The following is a 25,818-nucleotide window of genomic DNA, read 5'->3' as shown; positions in this document are numbered from 1 at the left end:
TGATTCTTCTTTAAATGTTTGGTAGAATTGACTTGTGAAGCTGCCTGGTCCAGATTTTGTTTGAAAGAATTTTTGTTTTATCACTGATTCAGTTTCATTACTGCTAATTGGTGTATTTAAATTTTCTATTTCTTCCTGATTCAGTCTTGGGAGATTGTACATTTCTAGGAATTTGTCCATTTAATTGGCATGTAACAGTTCATAGTAATCTCTTGTGATCCTTTGTATTTCTGTGATATAAGTTATAACATTTTTCATTTCTGATTTCATTTGGGCCTTTATTTATATATTTCTTGATGAATTTGGCTAAAGGTTGATCAATTTTATCTTTTCAAAGATAAAAATTCTTAGTTTCATTGATCCTTCCTATTTTTTTTAAGTCTCTGTTTTGTAAAGGTCTATCTAGTCAAAGCTATGGTTTTTCCAGTAGTCATGTATGGATGTGAGAGTTGGACTATAAAGAAAGCTGAGCACCGAAGAATTGATGCTTTTGAACTGTGGTGTTGGAGAAGACTCTTGAGAGTCCCTTGGACTGCAAGGAGATGCAACCAGTCCATCCTAAAGGAGAGCAGTCCTGGGTGTTCATTGGAAGGACTGATGTTGAAGCTGAAACTCCAATACCTTTGCCACCTGATGCAAAGAACTGACTCATTGGAAAGGACCCTGATGCTGGGAGAGACTGAAGGCAGGAGAAGGGGACAGAGGATGAAATGGTTGGATGGCATCACCGATGCAATGGACATGAGTTTGAGTAGGCTTTGGGAGTTGGTGGTGGACAGGGAAGGCTGGCGTGTTGCAGTCCATGGGGTAACAAAGAGTCGGACATGACTGAGCAACTGAACTATTTTGTATATTTCTGCTCTAATCATTGGGATTTTTTTTCCCTTCTACTAATTTTGGATTTATTCTTTTTCTATTCTTTAGGTATAAGGTTAGGTTGTTAACTGAGGTTTTCTTATTTCCTGAGGTTGGCTTGTATTGCTATAAACCTCTCTGTTATAATTGCTTTTTCTGTGTTTCATAGATTTTGGATTGTGTTTTCATTTTCATTAGTCTCCAGGTGCTTTTTATTTCCTCTTTGATTCTTTAGTGGCTCATTGGTTGTTTAGTAGCATATTGTTTAGCTTCCATGTGTTTGTGGGGTTTTCTTTTAGTTTTTTTTCCTTATAGTTGATTTCTAGACCCCTACAGTTATGATCAGAAAAGATGCTTGATATAATTTCATTCTTCTTTAACTTATAGAAACTTGTTTTGTGGCCTAGCATGTGATATATCCTGGCAAATGTTCCATATGTACTTAGAAAGAATGTGTATTCTGCTGCTTTTGGTTGAAGTGTTCTGTATATATGATCTATTAAGTCCATCTGATCTAATGTATTGTCTAAGGCCAGTGTCTCCTTATTACTTTTTCTGTCTGGATGATCTGTCCATTGATTAAGTCAGGTCTTAAAGTCCCCTGCTATTATTCTATTATCATTACTTTCAATTTCACTATTTTACCTTTTAGTCTTCTTTTAGTTTTGTAAGTGGTTGATCTTTCTTTACTGTATATTGCCTTTACCAATGAGATTTTTTTTCCTTTCATAATTTTCATATTTCACTTAGAGAGCTCCCTTTAACATTTCTTATAAAGTCAGTTTTGTGATGCTGAACTCTTTAGTTTTTGCTCGTATGTAAAACTGATCTCTCCTTCAAATCTGATTGATGACTCTGCCACATAGAGTATTCTTGGTAGTAGGCTTTTTTCCCCTTTCATCTATTTAACTGTATCATGCCATCCCTCTTTGGGCCTGCAGAGTTTCTGCTGAAAAGTCAGTTGATAGCCTTATGAGAGTTCTCTTGTCTGTAACTAGTTGCCTTTCCCTTGATGCTTGTAATATTCTGTCTTTATTTTTTTTCCATTTTAATTTACAGTGTGTAATGTGGAGGCCCTCTCTTTGGGTTGATCTTGTTTGAGACTCTCTGTGCTTCCTGAACCTGGATGTCTATTTCCTTTCCCAGATTAAGAAAGGTTTTGGCTATTGTGTCTTCAAATGTGTTCTCTTCTTTCTCTTTTATTCTGGGAACCCTATAATGTGGGTGTTGGTAAATTTAATGTTGTCCTGGAGAACAACATTAAACTCTTACACTTCTTATTGAAAACTTTTTTGCTTTTCAGCTTGAATGATTTCCATTACTCTATCATCTAGTGTTGATCTATTCCTCTATATCATCTGTCTCCTAATTTTGCCTAATTCTGTATTTTTATTTCTATATAATTGGTAAGTTGCATACTTTTCCCAATCTTGGAGAAGTGGCCTTATGTAGGAGATGTCCTATGGGTCCCAGCAGCATACTCATCTCTGATCACCAGAGCTCAATGCTCTAGGGTGCCTTCTGTGTGGGCTGTGTGGGCCCTTCTGCCATGGCAGGATGACTACTGACTACCTCTACTCCAGACTGCTTGGTTGCCAGGCCCTTCCAAGTATGGAGGCTGCCAGCAACTGGTGGACAGGGCTGGGTCATGAGAAGGTTGGTTGCACAGCTCCAGGCAGTCCTGGAGCTAGTGCCAGCCAACTGGCGGGTAGAACTGAGTCTTGAGTGGGGCTGGCTGCAAGTTTTGGTGTCCCAGAGCTAATATCAGCCAGATATTAGCTGTGGGCTAAGGCACAAGAACTGAGGGTGCTCCTGGGACTGGTGTTCACTTGCTGTTGAGTGAGGCAGTGTACTGTTGCTAGTGTTGGTCCACTGGTGGTTGGAGTTACATCTCAGAATCTCTGGCTTTGAGGGTCCCAGAGTTGCTGTTGGCCCCACTGGTGGGTGAGGCCAAGTCCCAGTGCTAATGCTGGCTCCCTGGTGGGTAAAGCCAGTTCTTGGTGTGCCTGTCTGCAAGGTCCAGGATCTGGGAGCTGGTGTCTGCCTGATGGTAAGTAGTCCAGTTCCTGGGCCCCTCTGATGGGTAGGACCAAATTTCTAGGTGGCTGGGAGCTGAAAGGGGTTGATGGCATCTAGTCTGCTGGTGGGTGAGGCTGTGTACCAGTGCTGATAAGCTAGAAGGAGGGTTCCACAACAGCACTTACTAGCACCAATGTCCTTATGGTAGAATGAGCTCCCAAAAATGGCTGTCACCAGCATCTGTGTCTCTAAGTTGAGTCCCAGTTGCCTCTTTCTGCTCTGGAAGGCTGTCTGGTATCAGCAAGTGGGTCTAACTTAGGCTTCTTTCAAATTATAGCTTCTACTCTGGGCCTTGGAGTGTGTGAGATTTTGCATGTATCCTTTAAAAGTAAAGTCTGATTTCCTACAGCCTACTGGGTCTCCCAAAAGCAAGTATGCTGGCCTATAAAGCCAAATATTCTGGGGGCTTGTCTCCCTGGTTGGAGGACCCCTTGGCTGGAGAGCCTCATACAGAGCTCAAAGAGATTTCTTCAGGAGAATCTCTGCAATTGAGATTATTCTCCCTTTTGTGTGTCACTTCAAACTATGGCACAATTGCACTCATCTCACAAGCTAGTAAAGTAATGCTCAGAATTTTCCAAGCCAGGCTTCAGCAATATGTGAACTGTGAACTTCCAGATGTTCAAACTGGTTTTAGAAAAGGCAGAGGAACCAGAGATCAAATTGCCAACATCCGCTGGATCATGGAAAAAGCAAGAGAGTTCCAGAAAAACATCTACTTCTGCTTTACTGACTATACCAAAGCCTTTGACTGTGCGGATCACAATAAACTGTGGAAAATTCTGAAAGAGATGGGAATACCAGACCACCTGACCTGCCTCTTGAGAAACCTATATGCAGGTCAGGAAGTAACAGTTAGAACTGGACATGGAACAATAGACTGGTTCCAAATAGGAAAAGGAGTACCTCAAGGCTGTATACTGTCACCCTGCTTATTTAACTTACATGCAGAGTACATCATGAGAAACGCTGGGCTGGAAGAAGCACAAGCTGGAATCAAGATTGCCAGGAGAAATATCAATAACCTCAGATATGCAGATGACACCACCCTTATGGCAGAAAGTGAAGAGGAACTAAAAATCCTCTTGATAAAAGTGAAAGAGGAGAGTGAAAAAGTTGGCTTAAAGCTCAACTTTCTGAAAATGAAGATCATGGCATCTGGTCCCATCACTTCATGGCAAAGAGATGGGGAAACAGTGGAAACAGTGTCAGACTTTATTTTTCTGGGCTCCAAGATCACTGCAGATGGTGACTGCAGCCATGAAATTAAAAGATGCTTACTCCTTGGAAGAAAAGTTATGACCAACCTTGATATAATATTGAAAAGCAGAGATATTACCTTGCCAACAAAGATCCATCTAGGCAAGGCTATGGTTTTTCCAGTGGTTATATATGGATGTGAGAGTTGGACTGTGAAGCAATCTGAGTGCTGAAGAATTGATGCTTTTGAACTGTGGTGTTGGAGAAGACTCTTGAAAGTCTCTTGGACTGCAAGGAGATGCAACCAGTCCATCCTAAAGATCAGCCCTAGGTGTTCATTGGAAGGACTGATGCTGAAGCTGAAACTGCAATACTTTGGCCACCTCATGCGAAGAGTTGACTCTATGGAAAAGACCCTGATGCTGGGAGGGATTGGGGGCAGGAGGAGAAGGGGACGACAGAGGATGAGATGGCTGGATGGCATCACCGACTCGATGGACATGAGTTTGAGTGAACTCTTGGAGTTGGTGATGGACAGGGAGGCCTGGCGTGCTGTGATTCATGGGGTCGCAAAGAGTCGGACACAACTGAGCGACAACTGAACTGAACTGACTATGTAACATCTCTGTCCCTCATACATGTCTTATTCTGTCTTATTGTGGTTTCTTCTTTTTATCTTTAGTTGCAGAATATGTTTCTATAAGTCTTCAGGTCATTCTCATAGAGAGTTCTGTAATTATTTGTGATTTTGGTGTGCCCATGGGGGGAGGTGATCTCAGGGTTTTCCTGCTCTGCCATCTTGGCCCTAATTCCTTTCTCTTTACTTTTTAAAGGCTTGGTTAACCAATTTATAATTTTTCTTATGATAAAGTCAATTATTTTAAGGTCAGTTTAACTAACTCTGTAAGACTGAATTGTTAGTAGGCTGAGATGAAGCAGATTAACAGGGTAGGAGAGCAGGATAAATACATGCACAAATTATATTTCAGACAGAAATTAAACAATAAGAGAATTACCAAAAGAGTGCTATACATATTAAAAAAATTGCTCATCTGCTATTGGAGGGTTTTTTTAAAATTTAAATTTAGTGTTAGTCTTGAAGAAAGTGTTGATTTTAACAGGGATATTGAGGGACACATTGATGGCTCTGTTAGGGTACTTAATACTAGCTGAAATAACAGAGACCCTCAAATCTCAGAGACTTAACCTAACAGAGATTACCCCTTGATCATGTGAAGTCAGATGAGAGTCAGTTAGCTCTCCTTCACTGCCAGCTCCAGCAGCCAGGGAATCAACCTGAAGAGATGAGCGGTGTCGGCGAGAAACCATGCAGGCTCTCATTTTCTTGGACTGCATATTTATTTCAAGCTTAAGATTCTCTTTTATACTTTTACAAAAGCATTAGGTCAGAGGTTTGACATTTTCAGTTCCCACTGACCCAGATTTGTTGTCTCCATAAATCATTGTTGCCCCTCAAAAGGAGTTCCTGCCTCAGCAATTCTCTTATCTACTTCTTCTCATGTGTCCTTGTGAATACATTGAAACTCATGCTAATGTCTGAGTTCACTCAGACTCACGTCCATCAAGTCAGTGATGCCATCCAGCCATCTCATCCTCTGTCGTCCCGTTCTCCTCCTGACCCCTATCCCTCCCAGGATCAGACTCTTTTCCAATGAGTCAACTCTTTGCATGAGGTGGCCAAAGTACTGGAGTTTCAGCTTCAGCATCATTCCCTCCAAAGAACTCCCAGGGCTGATCTCCTTCAGAATGGACTGGTTGGATCTCCTTGCAGTCCAAGGGACTCTCCAGAGTCTTCTCCAACACCACAGTTCAAAAGCATCAATTCTTCAGCACTCAGATTTCTTCACAGTCCAACTCTCACATCCATACATGACCACTGGAAAAACCATAGCCTTGCCTAGATGGACCTTTGTTGGCAAAGTAATGTCTCTGCTTTTCAATATGCTATCTAGGTTGGTCATAACTTTTCTTCCAAGGAGTAAGCATCTTTTAATTTCATGGCTGCAGTCACCATCTGCAGTGATCTTGGAGCCCAAGAAAATAAAGTCTGACACTGTTTCCACTGTTTCCCCATCTATTTCGCATGAAGTGATGGAACCAGATGCTATGATCTTCGTTTTCTGATTGTTGAGCTTTAAGCCAACTTTTTCACTCTCCTCTTTCACTTTCATCAAGAAGCTTTTTAGTTCCTCTTCACTTTCTGCCATAAGGGTGGTGTCATCTGCATATCTGAGGTTATTGATATTTCTCCCGGCAATCTTGATTCCAGCTTGTGCTTCTTCCAGCCCAACGTTGCTCATGATGTACTCTGCATGTAAGTTAAATAAGCAGGGTGACAATATACAGCCTTGATGCACTCCTTTTCCTATTTGGAACCAGTCTGTTGTTCCATGTCCAGTTCTAACTGTTGCTTCCTGACCTGCATATAGGTTTCTCAAGAGGCAGGTCAGGTGGTCTGGTATTCCCATCTCTTTCAGAATTTTCCACAGTTTATTGTGATCCACAGTCAAAGGCTTTGGCATAGTCAATAAAGCAGAAACAGATGTTTTTCTGGAACTCTCTGGCTTTTTCCACGATCCCCCTCCCAAGTCATCATTTGTGCTACTCTCACTGTCTTTAGTAGGTTTGTTGCTGCTACTCTAGGAGATGCAGTTGAGACTTAAGACTAAGTTTCCATCTTTTCTCATTTTGGAAATTTCTTTGAATACTGTGTTCCACACCATCTTGTATCTTGCATGAAAGCATGTAATTTTTAATACTGGCTGAACTGTGTACTTTCTGGAGGCAGAGACTACCTCATTGAAAAAGTCCTCATGGAAACTTCCCTGGTGGTCCAGTCGTTAAAAATCTGCCTTTTAATGCAGGGGATGTGGGCTCGATCCCTGGTCAGGAACTAAGACCCCACATTCCCCAGAGCAACTAAACCACTGTGCCATGACTAGAGAATCCATACACCATGATGAAAGATCCTATACGATACAACAAATACCCGATGCAGAAAAATAATTATTTTTTAAAAAAGTCATCATGTATACGTTATTCACAAAAGTGGTGCACTACTTACCTCACAAAACTGTAAAGATAACTGAATGAGGTAATTTTTGTAAACTTCTTAGTACATAGCACATGGTGTGATCAATATAAAATATATTCTCATCAATATAAAGATTGACAAGATAATTTAATTTTTTTTTGTACTTTGTACTGTGTCTTCAAAATCTGTGTATTTTACTGTTAAACACATCTCCCTTCATATGAGTCATGTTTCAAGTGGTCAGTGGCTCCAGGTGGCTAATGGATGCTGTTTTGGATAGTGTCGCTGAAAACGCAGAAACACTGAAAACGCAGAAATAGCAGACATAAAGCCATTCCTTTTGGGACCATGGGAGAGTGGCTCAGGGAAGAGACTTGGAAGATACATTCCTTCTCCAAAGCTTACATTAAGATCTCTTGGAGAGGAAATGGCTGTGGCCCACCTGGATGGCAAAGGCATTTGCTGAAATTTTGTAGGTTTAGACTGGGAGGTAAGCAAACCATGTGCTTGCATGTGGAAGAATTTGAAAGGAAATCTCCCTCTGCGATGTAAGGGAAACTTTCTGGAAAGCTGCCCTTAGGGATGCCCATGAAAACCTGCTATCCTGCTGGAGTGGGTCTGCCACTGGGTCAGCCACACACCACAGGCTGGGAAGGTGCCCACGGGCAAGGATGCTAACTGGCAGCCGTACCATGGAAACAATGAGAAAAATCCTGGAACCGGAAACAGAGTCCCCTCCTCTCACAGGGTTGTTTTGATACCCTTCATTAGTTCTGGTTGGCAAAAGACAGATGTTTAGAGTCCTGTTCAAGAATCACAAAGGAGGGCAAAAAGGGTAGATTTGGAGCTGAGAGGCAATAAAATGACCATTAGCAAAAAGCATAGCTTATATATGTATTTTTACATTTATTTATTTTTAATTGAAGGATAATTGCTTTACAATATTGTATTGGTTTCTGCCATACATCAACATGAATTAGCACAACTTATATTATCTGCTTTATAGATGGAAGTATGATTCTCAATAGTGCCTTCTCTTACCTAAGTGAAATTCCTACTATGGAATCATACTCTACTCAAAGTATCAGAACTTTTTCCTGAAAGTTGGTGCTAAAAAGTACATGTTACTTCCAGTAACTTGAGGATATGTTAACCTGAATACACTGTCAGCTTAGTTAAGTGGAGCATTCTGGTTATGAGAGGACAAAAACAGTATTTTAGTGATAGAGAAGGGAGGTGGAGCAGAGTAAGCCCTGGACACTAACTAGATTCAGATAAATTCCAAGGAGATGATGTAATGGACAAGAGGCTTTGCACATTTTTAAAGCTTTCTGATAGGTATTGTTGGATACCACTTTCCTTTCTTGCCTTGCCATATTCCAAGACAAACATTGAGAATAAAAAAAAAAAAAATAGTAGAGTATGCCTTTGAATGAATGTTTTGGATACTAAGTGCTTTACTCTAAAATTTGATTGTGAGAATAAGTTTTAGCTCTAACAGAGTAAACCTTTTGTTGTTGTTGTTTTTTGTTTTTTTTGCATGTAGGATAAATCATCCAGCAAAGAAAAACCTAAGACACCAGGAAGAATTTTACCACAGTTGGCTACGGTAATTTACGTGTACACTCCCATTGGGTTTTAGCCCTTTAAAAAATGTTTATTAGTTTTCAAACTTGTAAATAAGTAACTAAACTTATGATTTTGAATTTTGTGCTCAATTTGATTATTTTCTGATTGAGAAATTATGAGGTGCACATAAAAAAACTTTTAATAAATGTAAACTATGATTTCCTACTATTCTCTACTGAATATTTTAATATCTGTATAGAAGTGTTTCCAAGGTGGTCTAGCAGAAAATATTTCACTGTTGGAATTAGGGAGTGAAGCTGGGGGTTACGTCTTGTCACTAATGGCTCTGCCATCTAAAGGAGTCACTTACATCTCTGAGCCTCAGTTTCTGAGTTTGAAAGTAAGACGGATTAATGATTTTTGAGATGCATCTTTCAACACTGAAATTTAGCATCTTTTTAAAATTCATCATTATGACTATAAATTGTCATTGTTCTGTGGAAGAGGCAGTTAACAAACATTTTCAGTTGACAAGTACTGGGAAAGATATACTTGACTGTAATAAATTTTTTCCATTTAGTAGTTATATTGACTTTAATGACATTTAGTGTGCTCTTGTAACTCCTGGAAGTTGAGTTTAAGTGGAGGATCAGTGCAAATAATGATTTTTTTTAAATTATGATAAAACATACATAACATATAATTGATCATTTAAACTGTTTTAAATCTATAGTTCATTAATATTAAGCACATTCATATTGTTGTACAGCCATCACCACCATCCATCTTCAGAACTCTTTTTATATTGCCAAACTGAAACTCTATACCTGTTAGACACTAACTCTCTGTTTTGCCCTCTCCTCAGTGCACAGCAACCAGCATTCTTTCCATCTCTATGTTTTTTCTTATTCTAGGTACCTCATGTAAGTAGAATCATACAGTATTTATCTTTTGATGTCTGGCTTATTTCACTTAGTATAATACTCTCAAATTTCATCCAAAGGATTATTTTTTGAAAGATATTTTAAAAGCTGAGAACAAACTATAAAATTGAATTTGTGTTGCTTTATACAGAAAGATTCCTGATAATTTAAGATGGGGGGCATTTTTCACTTATAAAACTTAACTTACTATTCTTAGATAAAGTAAATGAACATTTCAAAATATACATTTTAACTGAAATTTTTTTTTAATAATGCCAGATTATGCTGCAGAGTTCCATAGAATTGAGACGTATCTTTTCTGTGGTTCTGCAAAATCTATCTTAAATTTTCTAGCTTAAAATAAAGGACTTGAAATGGAATAGACACATGTTTAAAATTTGATAAATTTTAAAACAGAATTACCTTCAGTTTGTTGCATCTTGTTAGTATACAGATTTAGAGATGTAAACTCAATTAAAATTTTTTGACTTACTAGTCAGTTGCTGAGTTGAATACTAATCCTTTCTTGTCACTGGCATATACTAGTCTGAAATGCTTTTGTTGGCTAATTTATACCTGGTTTTATGTTCTTATTTGGCCACATCTTGCATTTTTCAGCATTCTTTGAGTTTCATGTGTTTTAGGGGAGATCATATCTTTTTTTTCAATTTCTACCTAATCAAGTTTTAAAAAATTTTTTTAATTTTTAATTTTTTAATATAAACTTATTGAGAGATCATATTTTTAAGAGATTTTGAAAAGTCCACTGACAAGTGACTAAGAAACTTTTATTTGAGTATTAAAATTTGTTCTTGGATGAAATTTTCCAGCAGTAGTTAAAACATAGAGTGATTTTCATTACTGGCCTTTGTTTCTGGTGGTGATCCTTGTTGAAATCAAGGGTAACCCAGTGCTGGGGGCTCTGATCCTCTTTGAGGTGGGGACCTGATTCTGAACCTTTGTGAACATCTCACTCACCTGAAATCCTTTATGGAGCAACATCACCGCAGAAGATTGGCAAGGCAGATGAAAGGATGGAAAAGCATTGACTTACTATCTTAGCTTACTTTCCTGTGAAAGAAGAGCTTGAAAAAAGGATTTGTGTGCAGCGACTTCCCTTTCATGTTTCACTTTCATGCACTGGAGAAGGAAATGGCAACCCACTCCAGTGTTCTTGCTTGGAGAATCCCAGGGACGGGGGAGCCTGGTGGGCTGCCGTCTATGGGGTTGCACAGAGTCGTACACGACTGAAGTGACTTAGCAGCAGCAGCAGTTTATTTAAAAGTAGCGATAAAGGATTGGGAAGAGTAAAACTAAAAGCCAATGCAAACATGGGCCATCAAGTTCTGGATATGAAAGGAAGACACAGATTCAACTGTCAATGGTTCAAAATAAGTACATTTTACTTTAAAGGCTGCCCATGTGGGTTTCTTGAAGAGCCATAGGTTCTAGCAATAGTGGGTCTGTATTCTGGCATGTTGCATGTTTGAAGACGGAGGTTTTCTCCTAGGCCACAGTCCCCAAGGCCCTGTAACGTTTCTTAGCACTGAAGCTGCGTGCCAATTAGCTATCATCACTCGCTTTACTCCCTCTTTTATGATACTTGCCAGAATTGTGTAGGTATAAGAATTTATGACCCCTGCCTTAAATGACAGAATGAACGTGTGAGTTGCCAGGGTAATCTAGCTGCTAAAGTCATGAGAATAGGAAGATCCTCTGGAGCTGGAGTGTAGAGGAACTCATTAGCATTGGGTCGGGCAAGATGGAAGGCTGAAAAATCACTTGCCAATGTCTGGGGCTGAGTAAACTCTGTGGAATGAACACCCAAGTTAGGTAACAGGCACCCATATCAAACCAACAGCAGAGCACTTGCTAATGTATTCCAAATGTCACACACCATGCCATTCACAGGCTTTAATATGATTTGCTGTTGGGTGTTTATGCCTTCAGTTCAGTTTAGTCACTCAGTCATGTCTGACTCTTTGCGACCCCATGGACTGCAACATGCCAGGCCTCCCTGTGTATCACCAGCTCCTGGGGTTTACTCAAGCTCATGTCCATTGAGTTGGCGATGCCAGTCAACCATCTCATCCTCTGTCATCCCCTTCTCCTCCCACCTTCAATCTTTCCCAGCTTCAGGGTCTTTTCAGAAGAGTCAGTTATTCACATCAGGTGGCCAAAGTATTGGAGTTTTCAGCTTCAGCATCAGTCCTTCCAATGAATATTCAGGACTGATTTCCTATAGGTTGGACTGGTTGGATCTCCTTGCAGTCTAAGGGACTCTCAAGAGTCTTCTCCAACACCACAGTTCAAAAGCATCCATTCTTCGGTGCTCAGCTTTCTTTATAGTCCAACTCTCATATCCATACATGACGACTGGAAAAACCATAGCTTTGACTAGACGGATCTTTATTGGCAAAGCAATGTCTCACCTTTCTAATATGCTGTCTAGGTTGGTCATAACTTTTCTTCCCAGGAGGAAGCATCTTTTAATTTCATGACTACAGTTACCATCTGCAGTGATTTTGGAGCCCCCCAAAATAAAGTCTGACACTGTTTCCCCCATCTATTTGCCATGAAGTGATGGGAACAGATGCCATGATCTTGGTTTTCTGAATGTTGAGTTTTAAGCCAACTTTTCACTCTCCTCTTTCACTTTTATCAAGAGGCTCCTTAGTTCTTTACTTTCTGCATAAGGGTGGTGTCATCTACATATCCGAGGTTATTGATATATCTCCAGGCAATCCTGACTCCAGCTTGTGCTTCATCCAGCCCAGCGTTTCTCATGATGTACTCTGCATAGAAGTTAAATAAGCAGGGTGACAGTATACAGCCTTGACATACTTCTTTCCCAATTTGGAATCAGTCTGTTGTTCCATGTCTAGTTCTAACTGTTGCTTCCTGACCTGCATACAGATTTCTCAGGAGGAAGGTCAGGTGGTCTGGTATGTCCATCTCTTTAGGAATTTTCCAAAGTTTTTTGTGATCCACACAGTCAAAGGCTTTGGCATAGTCAATAAAACAGAAGTGGATGTTTTTCTGGAACTCTCTTGCTTTTTCGATGATCCAACGGATTTTGGCAATTTGATCTCTGGTTCCTCTGCCTTTTCTAAAACCAGCTTGAACATCTGAAAGTTCATGGTTCACGTACTATTGAAGCCTGGGTTAGATAACTTTGAATATTACTTTACTAGTATGTGAGATGAGTACAATTGTGTGGTAGTTTGAATATTCTTTGGTATTGCCTTTCTTTGGGGTTGGAATGAAAACTGACCTTTTCCAGTCCTGTGGCCACTGCTGAGTTTTCCAAATTTGCTGGCATATTGAGTGCAGCACTTTCACAGCATCATCTTTTAGGATTTGAAATAGCTCAACTGGAATTCCATCACCTTTACCAGCTTTATTTGTAGTGATGTTTCCTAAGGTCCACTAGACTTTGCATTCCAGGATATCTGGCTCTAGGTGAGTGATCATACATACCATCATGATTATCTGGGTCATGAAGATTTTTTGGGTATACTTCTTTTGTGTAGTCTTGCCACCTCTTCTTAATATCTTCTGCTTCTGTTAGGCCAATACCATTTCCGTCCTTTATTGTGCCCATCTTTGCATGAAATGTTCCCTTCGTATCTCTTAATTTTCATGAAGAGACCTCTAGTCTTTCCCATTCTGTTATTTTCCTCTATTTCCTTGCATTGATGACTGAAGAAGGCTTTCTTATCTCTACTTGCTATTCTTTAGAACTCTGCATTTACATGCTTATATCTTTTCTTTTCTCCTTTGCCTTCACTTCTCTTCTTTTCACGGCTATTTGTAAGCCTTCCTCAGACAAACATTTGACTTTTTTGCATTTCTTTTTCTTGGGGGTGGTCTTGATCCCTGCCTCCTGTACAATGTCATGAACCTCTGTCCATAGTTCTTCAGGTACTCCTAAATATCTAATCCCTTGAATCTATTTGTCACTTCCACTGTATAATCATAAGGGATTTGACTTAGGCCATGCCTGAATGGTCTAGTGGTTTTACCTACTTTCTTCAATTTAAGTCTGAATTTGGCAATAAGGAGTTCATGATCTGAGCTACAGTCAGCTCCCAGTCATGTTTTTGTTGACTGTATAGAGTTTCTTCAACTTTGGCTGCAAAAAATATAAGATGTCCTAATTTGTTTGAGAAAATGTTGTGTTTATATATTCTTATGAATTTATGGAAAAAAAAGCCTTTTTCTGATCTTGTTTTGTTGATGCTATCTGAAATTTCATATTTCAGGTGAGTACAAAGCCCCAGTGGCAGCAGGCGGCTCCATCGTTCCATTTGAATGTAAAGCAGGATGAAGATATTCCAGAGCAGTTTAGTGTTAAAAATGAACAGTTGTATGGTAAGAACTCTAATATTCTGTCTTAGATTTAAGGAAATTTCCTGGAGGGAAAAAAAAAATTACAACATGTAGTTAAAGCAATGAAACTGGAAAGTTATAATTATGTTTATATCAAGTGGAAAAATTTACTCCAAAAGTGTTTCCTCAGAAAATACTTGATTTCATGTCTTAGTTTCAGACTGTTGCAAATGCTATAAAAGCTGATATTTTAGGAATTGCAATGCTTATAATAAAACTTTGATTAACTGTTTTCAGAATTTGCCTCTGTGTCAAAGACTAATATTTTTCCTAAGGGGGATTGTAATAGGTTGTAAATATTACTTCTAAATTATTCACATTAATATTTTTATTTTGACTTATTAGATTGATTACAGTAAATGTTAACATCTTTTCCTCATAGTTCTTTAAATTTGCTAAAATAATTTTATATTCTGTGTTTATAATCATTTTAATGTTAAGAAGGTTCTATGCAAAATAGTTAAATTTTGTTTATTTGCATTTATCAAACTATAAAATTAATTGAGTATTCTTGAAATAAAGGTTTCTATTATGATGACATCAAATGAGATTAGTTTAACTTCAAGAAAGGAAATGTGGTTACTTAAGAACTTAAAGAATGTAGGTTTTTCATTAAATGATGCTTCGGTGTTTTATTTTAACCAGTTAAATATTTTAACTTACCTTAAAGATCACTAATCTACACCTTTTTTTTCCTTTCTTAATTCAAGCTGAATACAAGGAACGCTTTGGGAAAAAGGGCAGGTTACTTGACCGGATTGATGATAGTCGTGCTGGACCATGTACTTCCAGAGGAAAGAGCAAATCTCCACATAAAGAACGAGAGAACTTCAGAAGCACTCTTGTGAATATCATCATGTAAGTTCTGTGAGCTAACCAGTGTGTGTTACCCTGATTAGAGTCCTTGGAAACTCTTTAATCTAAAATTATAAGAATTCTGTGCATCTCTAAGGATCCCTGAAAGCCTTGGTGGAATGAGGTTAGGTTACAAATAATGAAAGATTGAGCTTAACTCTATTAAGGCGTCCCATTTATAAATATCATGAGCTGAAAAGGTATGCTGATGAGAATGCTCAGTAAAATTCTGTATAGGGATAGAAGAGAGTTTTACTCGAGCCAAATTTAGGACTGTAGTCTGGGAGATGCAGGTTCAGTATGGATCTGAATTCGTAGTCCTCTAGACTACAAAATGGGGGAGGCTTGAAAAGGCAAAAATCAAGAATTATATTTGGAACTGGCAAAAAGGAAGGATGCTTGTTCAGTAAGGGTTGGTTGGGGTACAGAATAGTTGCATAGTTACAAGGAATTGTAGCTGACAGCTGCTAGCAGATATTATTTTGAGCATAACTGGTGGCATCCTTGAGGTTGGTAACAGTTCAGAAAATACAGGTCCTCAGTTATGCGGAAATATGTCTGAAACCACATCCACCTGGCTCAGTTTTAAATGCCTGAAACAGTTACTCCATTTAGATTTTTAAATTCAGTCTTATCTTTAATGAAATTCAGTCTTCTCTTTAGTGGTTAAAACAGATGTACAACACATGTTTGATAGGTCATAAGACAGGCTGTTGGAGTTAGCATGAAGTTCAAGCCAAATCATGTATAAGCCAGAATGACTTCCCTGAACCTCAATGTGTGAAAATTTCTTCCATCAGGTGTCAATATTAGTACTTGATATTGGTTGAGAGAATGGGCTAGATATGGTGGTTGGTGGAAGATTTAGGGCAGTTTTTTTCCCCATCTTGTTTATGCAGGTGGTGTGGTGAGTTCCCTGTAGTTGTAGATCTTTTTGTGCATGAAAGGAAGGAACTGGGGTAAAGTGATCAGCAGCACGGTCAGGGCAGGGCTTGCCAGTCTAAAGTGCAGATCTGTTTATGGAGTACAATGCAGATGCAAGTTACCAGTTCCTCTCTGCCTGTTGTTTTTTTTTTCCCCCATTGCTTGGTGCTAGTTGTTCAGCAGCCCGTTTCTTTCAGTATGACTCAAGGTGCACACATTGCCATTTGTGAACAGAGTTTAGTGACACACTGCATTAGGTCACTTACAGGAAAGCCCCGTTTTACTGTCCCCATGTGACATCTTACTGGCTGCCTAGGCATCTTGAGGGGAGGGCAGTGGTCACTACGTGCCACAAACAGAAGGCAGTTTTGTGGGCCCCTGTGCAGTTAGAACCCAGGCAGGAGCCTCTGTGGAGTGGCTAGGAGTTGGCTCTTGCCAGGCACCACTGGGCTTTACCATCTTGGCCCACTTATACCACTTTTTTTCAGTTAAGCTCTCTCAGATCACACAAACTGTAAAATCAACATTTCAAGCCATGGGTGGCTAGGCATCCGGTTACAAATTCTTAGCAGCGACTCTTTCACTTCCCAGTGTCCTGGTCAAAACAGATGGTCTTTTTGACACTACGTTCCTGTGCCTGTCATTTTTGGTTCTCCCCTGGTTGAGGATAGAGCCCATTTTGGGTTTCAGCTTTATACAGGGGTGTGAATTTTCTAGCCTACAAAATCATCTCCTGACCCACATGAACATTAAAGTCCAAGGCTCTACCCCACAAGGGCAGCCATAACCTCAGGGCTTGGCTGTTCTGTGCCTTATCATTCCATCTTTTTCCTCTTGAGTATTTCCTTTTTCCTTGAGAACTTGGCTATGCATTCAAAGGAATTTTGTGACATATTATTCAGTATTTATAGAATTGTATGGAGAGATTTATCAGATTATCTTTTCTGCCGAGTTTTAAGAAACAGAAGGCTCTTTTTAGCCATAAAACTCATGTCCATTGAGTCAGTAATGACATCCAACCATCTCATTCTCTGTTGCCCCCTTCTTCTGCCCTCAGTCTTTCCCAGCATCAAGGTCTTTTGCAATGAGTCAGTTCTTCGCATCAGGTGGCCAAAGTATCAGAGCTTCAGCATCAGTCCTTCCAATGAATATTCAGGATTGATTTCCTTTAGGATTGGCTGGTTTGATCTCCTTGCTGTCCAAGGGACTCAAGAGTCTTTTCCAACACCACAGTTCAAAAGCATCTATTCTTCGGTGCTCAGCCTTCTTTATGGTCCAACTGTCAAATCTGTACATGACTACAGAAAAACCATAGCTTTTAGACAGTCCTTTGTCAGCAAAGTGATGTCTGTGCTTTTTAATACACTTTCTAGGTTTATCATAGCTTTTCTTCCAAGAAGCAAGCATCTTTTAATTTCATGGCTTCAGTCACCCTCTGCAAACATTTTGGAGCCCAAGAAAATAAAGTCTGTCACTGTTTTCCATCTCTTTGCTATGAAGTGATGGGATCAGATGCCATGATCTTACTTTTTTGAATGTTGAGTTTTAAGCCAGCTTTTTCACTCTCCTCTTTCATCTTCATCAAAAGGTTCTTTAGTTCCTCTCTGCTTTCTGCCATTAGGGTGGTGTCATCTGCTTATCTGAGATTGTTGATATTTCTCCTGGCAATCTTGATTACAGCTTGTGTTTCATCCAGCCTGGTGTTTCACATGATGTACTCAGCATATAAGTTAAATAAGCAGGGTGACAATGCACAGCCTTGATGTACTCCTTTCCCAGTTTGGAACCCGTCTGTTGTTCCATGTCTGGTTCTAACTGTTGCTTCTTGACCTGCATATGGGTTTCTCAGGAGGCAGGTAAAGTGGACTAATTACAATTCAGTCTGAGTTTCTGGACTTCAGTAGCATGTTTAACCCCATTATTAGTTATTGGTATTCTTGTATATGTAGGCTTAATTCTAACAGCTTATTTTGTATTTTCTATTGACTATATATTGCCTTATTTAATCTTTTTTATTATTTCTCTTTAATTGAATTTTCCATTTTCTTCCTTTATTCCTGTTGTCTTAAAAGTTATAAAATGTATTTTTATTGTTTTAGTGGTTATCCTAGCATTTGAAACTATATATTATAATCTATAGGGGGCTTCCCAAGTGGCACATCGGTAAAGAATCCACCTGCTAATGCAAGAGATGCACATTTGATCCCTGGTTTTCAGAAGATCCCCTGGAAGAGGAAACGGCAACCCACTCTAGTATTCTTGTCTGGGAAATAATCCCATGGACAGAGGAGCCTAGCAGGCTATAGTCCATGGGGTCATAAGACTCTGACGCAACTGAGCAACTGAGCACACACATGCACACACACCCACTGTAATTTATATTTTCTTAAGTTTAAAATGCATTTGATTCATTTTCTCCCTGAGTAATATGAAAGGACTTTGGAGTGCTCTAGCCTAGCTCTGAACTTTCCTTGCATTTTTCATATGATTGCTTATTTTATTTCTACGAATATTTCTATAATATTTTAGTTTTACCAAGTCCTTAAGTTCCCCATACTCTTTTTTTTTTTTCTCTAAAGTTAACACTTACTTAGATTTACTAACATGTCTTCTAATTTTTTAGAAAATAGTCTTTGCATCCTGCTTCTTACCTCTAGGTTCATTTTCTTTTTTGCTGAAGTCCATCCCTTAGTAGCTTTTCCAGTGAGAATCTGTAGAGAGTAAATCGAAAACTTCCATTTTATAAAAGTCTCTACTAATTTTGCCTTTCTCTTGAAATGATGAGTAAGCTGGCTGCAGAGTTAAAGGATAATAGTAATTTTCCCCTACAAATCTGGAAAACATTAGATTGAAAAATATTAACATTTTCCCCATTTGGTGGTGATGGTTTAGTCGCTAAGTAGTGTCCGACTCTTGCACCCCAGAACAGTAGCCTGCCAGGCTCCTCTGTCCATGGGATTCTCCAGGCAAGAGTACTAGAGTGGGTTGCCATTTCCTTCTCCAGGGGATCTTCCCAACCCAGGAATTGAACCTGGGTCTCCTGCATTACAGACAAATTCTTTACCAACTGAGCTATGAGGGAAGCCTCCCCTAGCTTTATTGACAAATAAAATTAAAGTGTATGATGTGATGACTTAATATACATTGTGAAAGAATTTCTACAGTCAAGTTAGCACATCCATCACCTGACATATTTAAACCCCTCCCTTTTTTTGATAAGAATCCTTAAGTTTTTACTGTTAGTAAATTTTATTTACACATCATAGTATTTTCTATAGCTGTGTGATAGCATGAATTATTGTTGATGAGAAGCCTGTGTTGCTTTGTTATTACATTGCAGTCTGTGTTTGTACAGTCAGTTTGTCTTTTCCTTTTTTTTCTCTGAATGTTATATTTTCATAGTTGTCTATATAGGCTTTAAGAAACACAGCTTTATTAAGATATAATTTATATACCATTAAACTCACCCATATTAAATGTACATTGAATGAATTTTAGTAAATTTCTATTGTTGTACAACCTTCACCAAAGTCCAGTTTTAGAATACTTCTGTCATCCATAAATTCCCTTTTGCCCATTTCAATTAATCCTCTCTACCGCTGGTTGCCCCAGGCAATCATTGATCTGCTTTCTATCTCTGTAGTTTTATCTTTTCTAAAATTTCACATAAATGGAATTGTACAGTATGTATGTATTAGAAATCCATCTTGTTTATTGTTTGGGGCTATTATAAATGATGCTGCTATGAGTTTTGCATGCAAGTCTTTTTGTGGACATATGTTTTCACTTCTGGGTAGATACCTAGTTGTAGAAATTCTGTGTTATGTGTTGATAGGAGGTGTATGTTTAAATTAAGACAATTCTAAATTTTCTTTTGCAAATCATCATACTATTTTACATTCCCATAAGAATGAATAAAGAAGTTTCTAATCTCTCCACAGTCTTGCCCCATGCTTTGTCTTTTGTTTTGTCATTCCAGTAAATGTACTGTTGTATCTTATCACTGCTTTATGTTGTTATGTCTCTAATGACCAATACGATGGACATCTCTTTTGTAGTTGTTTGGCATTTGCATAATTTCTTTGGGGAATTGTCAATTTAAATCTTTTTGTTTTTCAATTTTAAACTTTTTGCCCATTATTAAAAATTGAGTTGTTTGTCTGATTATTGCATTGTAAAATTTTTTTGTATGTTTTCTATGAAGTTCTTTATCAGATATATCCTTTGAAACTATTTTCTTCCAGTCTATGGTTTATCTTTTAATTTTCCTAAGGAATTTTTTAAAAAGCAAAAGTTTAAAGTTTCAAGCTTGATTTATTGATTTTTTTTAATAGTTCATTCTTTTAGAGTCATATCTAAGAAACTTTTCCTATCAGAAGGTTGTAACTATTATGTTTTTTAGATATTTTAGCTTAACTCTAGTTTTAGTTTTGGCTCTCACATTTATATGTATGCTTTATTTCAGTGTCTATGTTGTGAGGTAAGGGTTAAGGTTTTTTTTTTTTTTTTTTTTTTTTGCGTATAGATATCCAAATGTTTCAGTCCCATTGATTGAAAAGACAGTTTTCGTTAAATTACCTTGGCACCTTTGTCAAAAATCATTTTACTATATATAGGTTTCTGTTTCCCTTCAACTGTCTGTATTTACACTGCTATTATGTTGTCTTGATCTCTATGGCTTTATATTAAGTTTTGAAATCAGGTAGTTTAATTCCACAAAATTCTCTTTCAAAATTGTTTTGGCTATTCTAGGTCTTTTGCATTTCCATGTATGTGCATTTTAATATCACCTTGTCACTTTCTTTATAAAAAGAAAAGCTTACTGAGATATAGTAGACAATGTATTGAATATATAAATCAATTTTGAGAGAATTGCCATTTCAATAATATTGAGCCTTCCAGCCCATGAACATGTTATTTCCCTCTATTGATTTAGATTTTATTTAATTGCTCTCAATAGTGTCTTATATTTTTAATGTACAAATCTTAGACTTTAAAAAAATTATTCTTAAGTACTTCTCTTTTTGATGTGAATGAAGTTATTTAATTTCATTTTCTGGTTGTTCTTTGTCAGTATATAGAAAAATTGACTTTTGCTTGTTAATTATGTATCATGAGACCTTACTAGTTACTAGTTCTGGAACTTTTTAAAAGCTCCTTAGAATTTCCTACATATCAACCATGTTCTCTGCAAATATAGATTTATTTCTTCATTTTCAGTTTAGATGTTTTTCTTTTCTTTCTCTTTCCATTTTGCTCTTGGTAGATCTTTCAGTACATTGTTCAATAAAACTTGTGACAATGAAATTTCAAATGTTATGGGAAAGCATTCAGTCATTCACGTTTATGTAGCATGTGAAATGTAGGTTTTTAAGATATTCTTCATTAGATTAAGGTAGTTTTTTGTGAGGTTTTGTCATGAGTGGGTGCTGGATTTTTGTCAAATGCTATTTTGATGTCCATTGTGATAATCATTTGATTTTTGTTATTTTTTAAATATGGCAGTTCAGTTCAGTCACTCTGACGCCATGGACTGCAGCATGCCAGGCTTCCCTGTCCTTCAGTCTCTCTCAGAGTTTGCTCAAACTCATGTCCCTTGAGTCAGTGATGTCATCCAACCATATCATTCTCTGTCATCCCCTTCTCCTCCCGCCTGCAGTCTTTCACAGCATCAGGACTTTTTCCAATGAGTCAGTTCTTCACATCAGGTGGCCAAAGTATGGGAGTTTCAGTTTCAGCATCAGTCTTTCCAATGAATATTCAGGACTGATTTCCTTTCGGATGGACTGGTTGGATCTCCTTGCAGTCCAAGGGACTTTCAAGAGTCTTCTCCAACACCACAGTTCAAAAGCATCTTCCGTGCTCAACTTTCTTTATGGTCCAACTCTCACATCCATACATAACTACTGGAAAAACCATAACTTTGACTAAATGGACCTTTGTCGGTAAAGTAATGTCTTTGCTTTTTAATATGCTGTCTAGGTTTGTCATAGCTTTTCTTCCAAGGAGCAAGCGTCTTTTAATTTCATGGCTGCAGTCACTATCTGCAGTGATTTTGGAGCCCAAGAAAATAAAGTCTGTCATTGTTTCCTTTACATTAATTGCTTTGTATATGTTAAAGAAATCTTGCATTTCTTTTAATTTCATCATTAGTTATTTTTGTGTAATCCCTTTTATACATTTGTTAAAATTTTAAGGATTTTCAAGTCTGCAAATGAATAATATGACACTGTACTTATCTTGTGATGTTTTTGGCTTTGGTATCAGAGCGCTACTGGCTTCTTAAAATGAGTTGGGAAGTGTTTCCAACTACTCTATTTTCCAAATGAATTTGTGTAGAATTGGCATTAGTTATTCCTTATCTGTTTGATAGAACTTATTAGTGAGACCATCTGGACCTGCACTTTTCTTCGTAAAAAGGTTATTACTTACTGATTCAATTAGTTCACTTGATATAGATCTCATCATATTTTTTAGTTTTTCTTGAATCATCTTTAATACTTTTTTGCCTTTTAAGAATATTTTCTTTTTTATTTAAATTGTCTAATTTGCTGGCATAAAGCTATTCAGATAACTTCCGTGTTCTTAGCCTTTGTGCTCATTTCCTCCCTTGGTACCTATTGACTACAAGTCCAGACCTTTTCCAGGAGTCTCCGAGGCAGATTTCAATCTCTCCTGCATGAGTTATTGTCTATGGTGTTTTAAATTATTTCATCTCTTATGTATCTTCTTTTCATGTTTGAGAAATTTGTTGAAATAATTCCTCAACTGATGACCCTCTAGTTGCTTCATAATCATGGGCTAACATTACTACCATTTTCACAGAAAAACTTGAAAAAATAGATGTTTGTGTTACTATCTTGAACCAAAAATCTCTATTGATAAAGAGAAAAAATATCAATTTTGTTTTTCATTTTTGCAAAATAAAATACGTCATATTTTCCCTATAACCAGGTAAAAGTGTTTCTAGCACTGATTGATTTATTTCTGGAAGGGATGTTGCTTTGATGGAAAGAGCATTGCAGTGTAGAAGCACCTATGGATAATCAAATCCTTGTTTTTATATTTAATTAATGATGCATAAAGGGGAAGTTATTTAATCTCTTTGACATTGTTTCTTCATCTGTACAGTGGGAATAATTATATCACTGTGCCCTGTAAGAGTAGATGTATGATTTAGAGATAATATATGTGGAACTATTTAGGGCTTGACTAGGTGATCAGTAAAGAGCTTCTATTACTGTTTCCAGTGAGCAGAATTTTTGCCTGTGGCCACAGAAAAATAGAGTCATGGAGTATTAGAGCTGAACGGATCTTTGTTCTGATGGCAAGAATTTCTGCAGCCTCTCTTGTTGCCCCCAGCCTCCTATCTCCTCCCCTCTCCCAAACTTGCTGCATCCTTTTAGGTCCATGTTACTCTCAGAGGATGAAATTTGAGTGCCAGGATTCAGAAAATTAGATAAGATAAGCATTTCTGCCATTAAAAAGAAAAACAACCCAGTTATTAAGGTCATATACTTTATAGTGGCAGAATCTGAGCCCAGCTGTCCTGATTCCTGAAGAACATGATGGTCAGTAGTATCTTTTTACTATGCAAACATAAAACAATAAGGTGGTTTCTTTTGCAGTTAAAATAACCCTTCTCTTTCCAACCGTAGAATATCTTGATGATCTCTCACCTCTCTTTCATATGCTTATTCCCTCATTTGATAAACATTTATTCAGTTCAGTTCAGTTCAGTCGCTCAATCGTGTCCGACTCTTTGTGACCCCGTGAATTGCAGCACGCCGGGCCTCCCTGTCCATCACCAACTCCCAGAGTTCACTCAGACTCACGTCCATTGAGTTAGTGATGCCATCCAGCCATCTCATCCTCTGTCGTCCCCTTCTCCTCCTGCCCCCAATCCCTCCCAGCATCAGAGTCTTTTCCAGTGAGTCAACTCTTCGCATGAGGTGGCCAAAGTACTGGAGTTTCAGCTTTAGCATCATCCCTTCCAAAGAAATCCAGGGCTGATTTCCTTCAGAATGGACTGGTTGGATCTCCTTGCAGTCCAAGGGACTCTCAAGAGTCTTCTCCAACACCACAGTTCAAAAGCATCAATTCTTCGGCACTCAGCTTTCTTCACAGTCCAACTCTCACATCCGTACATGACCACTGGAAAAACCATAGCCTTGACTTAAAAGAGAAAAATCCTAAATCCTAAAGGATTTATGTTCTTTTTATTTAAATTGTCTAATTTGCTGGCATAAAGCTGTTCAGATAACTTCCTTGTTCTCAGCCTTTGTATTCATTTCCTTCATTGGTACCTGTTGACTGAAAGTCTAGACCTTTTTCAGGAGTCTTCTAGGCAGATTTCATTCCTAAATCTACTACATACTGAATTAAACTGAGACATTACCTGAGACACTGCTTGAGACATTGCCTTGACTCTTTCCTCTGGTCCATTTAATTGAAAAGAGTAAGTGTGAAGTTCACAGAACAGTGGATTCTTAGATTTTCAAAAGACAAGTCAGAAGATCCATTCTGAGTACCTTCTTTGGTATGATATTTAAGACAGATATTCCATAAACCTCTGGCCTCCACTCACTGGACAGTTAGTGGGAAAAAGTATCTTATTACACTGTCACTAACCTATATCCATCCCAGATGAAGTTGGGATCTGCAGCGTGATATAATCAATGATAAGGAGGGTAAAGCTGTTTGAGAACAATTTATTTCTTTGAAGATGTGAACATAGGAGCCCCAGAGGAAGTCGCAAAATGTGGATCATATCTGGTACAGATTTTGAAGTAAATTATAGCTAGAAACATTACAGTATTGTATCAACAGTTAGTCAATAATAAATACATAGCAGCATATGAACTTCTATATCACCTGTTGCTAACTTTTAATGTGGTCCTAGAAATCTGAGAAATGGTCTTTGGAAGAATATATCTGTGTCTTTGGCAAAACTATACTCAAAATCTTTCCCATCCGTGCTTTTCTAAACCTCGTTTATAAATAGTCATACATATTTCAGGAATAATGCAAGAACATTTCTATAAAATTTCAGGAGAGAGATGATTTTGGAGCAGTGAAGAAGAATGAGTAAAGCTTATCAAAAACGATGTGGCCTCTGATTTAGATATTTCAAATCACTTCCAGTATACCTGGGTGTGTGTCTGTGAATAAAGAGAAAGTAATCTGGGAGGAATATGGTACCAAGTAAATGTTTTACTATTTTAAAAATGTTTAATAATGTACTTTTCTTATTTTTATAGACTGCAGTCTGATAAATCTATTGATATATGTTCTAACTGACCTTTATATACATTTGAATACTATTTGTCATTTTCTTAGGCAAGAAGATGCTGCCTTAGACTCAGCGACTCCTGATGAAAGCACACTTCCAAAACTAACCACTTCTGCAATAGAGAAAGATATCTTGGTAACAAGATATTTCTTTGTCAATATAATTAAAAGTAAAGGAAGCCCTTGAAGGTGCTTTTATGCTTTTGAGATTATTCTGTACTTCTTCCTTATGGAACTATGTGAATGTAGAAGTAAATATGAAGTTCTATAAAATTGCTCTGTTGGATGACTGAAGAAAATCGTACTTTCCCTTGTCTCCTAAGACCACAGAGAATCTCAAGTCTCCTTGCTCCTGGGTTAAAGCTAACCTCATCATGTGTAGCTTTTCCATGTCTTTATTCTATGAGAAATTATCCTAGTTATGTAATGTACATTTCACAAACCATATCAGCTTACTTTAGAAAAAGTGATTCTTTAAGGATTTAAAATATAAATTTTTTAAAAAGTAAATATCAAAGACTTAAACGTTGCTAATTTGGAAGTATTTTGATATTTGAATTCTTTTCTAAGTGACTTGTAAAAGCTTGTGAAAATACATTGAAGTTAAATGTCCATTATTAGAGAAATACTGTCACATCTTAGAATGAATTCCTCATGCACACATTTAACAACATT

General features: G+C 37.8%; 1 protein-coding gene across 1 annotated transcript in view; it reads left to right on the top strand.

The window, feature by feature from the left end:
* DNAH7 (dynein axonemal heavy chain 7) overlaps nt 1-25,818 on the top strand; it is a 257,234-nt gene that overhangs the window by 14,210 nt on the left and 217,206 nt on the right. Inside the window, exons 3-6 of the mRNA XM_068967281.1 lie at nt 8,736-8,798; nt 13,947-14,055; nt 14,784-14,931; nt 25,192-25,279. Coding sequence (XP_068823382.1) covers nt 8,736-8,798; nt 13,947-14,055; nt 14,784-14,931; nt 25,192-25,279 — 408 coding nt within the window. The remainder of the gene's footprint in view (nt 1-8,735; nt 8,799-13,946; nt 14,056-14,783; nt 14,932-25,191; nt 25,280-25,818) is intronic.

Source organism: Capricornis sumatraensis, chromosome 3, assembly GCF_032405125.1.
Source record: "Capricornis sumatraensis isolate serow.1 chromosome 3, serow.2, whole genome shotgun sequence".
NCBI lineage: Eukaryota > Metazoa > Chordata > Mammalia > Artiodactyla > Bovidae > Capricornis > Capricornis sumatraensis.
Note: the sequence above shows the minus strand (reverse complement) of the source record. Positions and strands in the feature narration are given on the sequence as shown.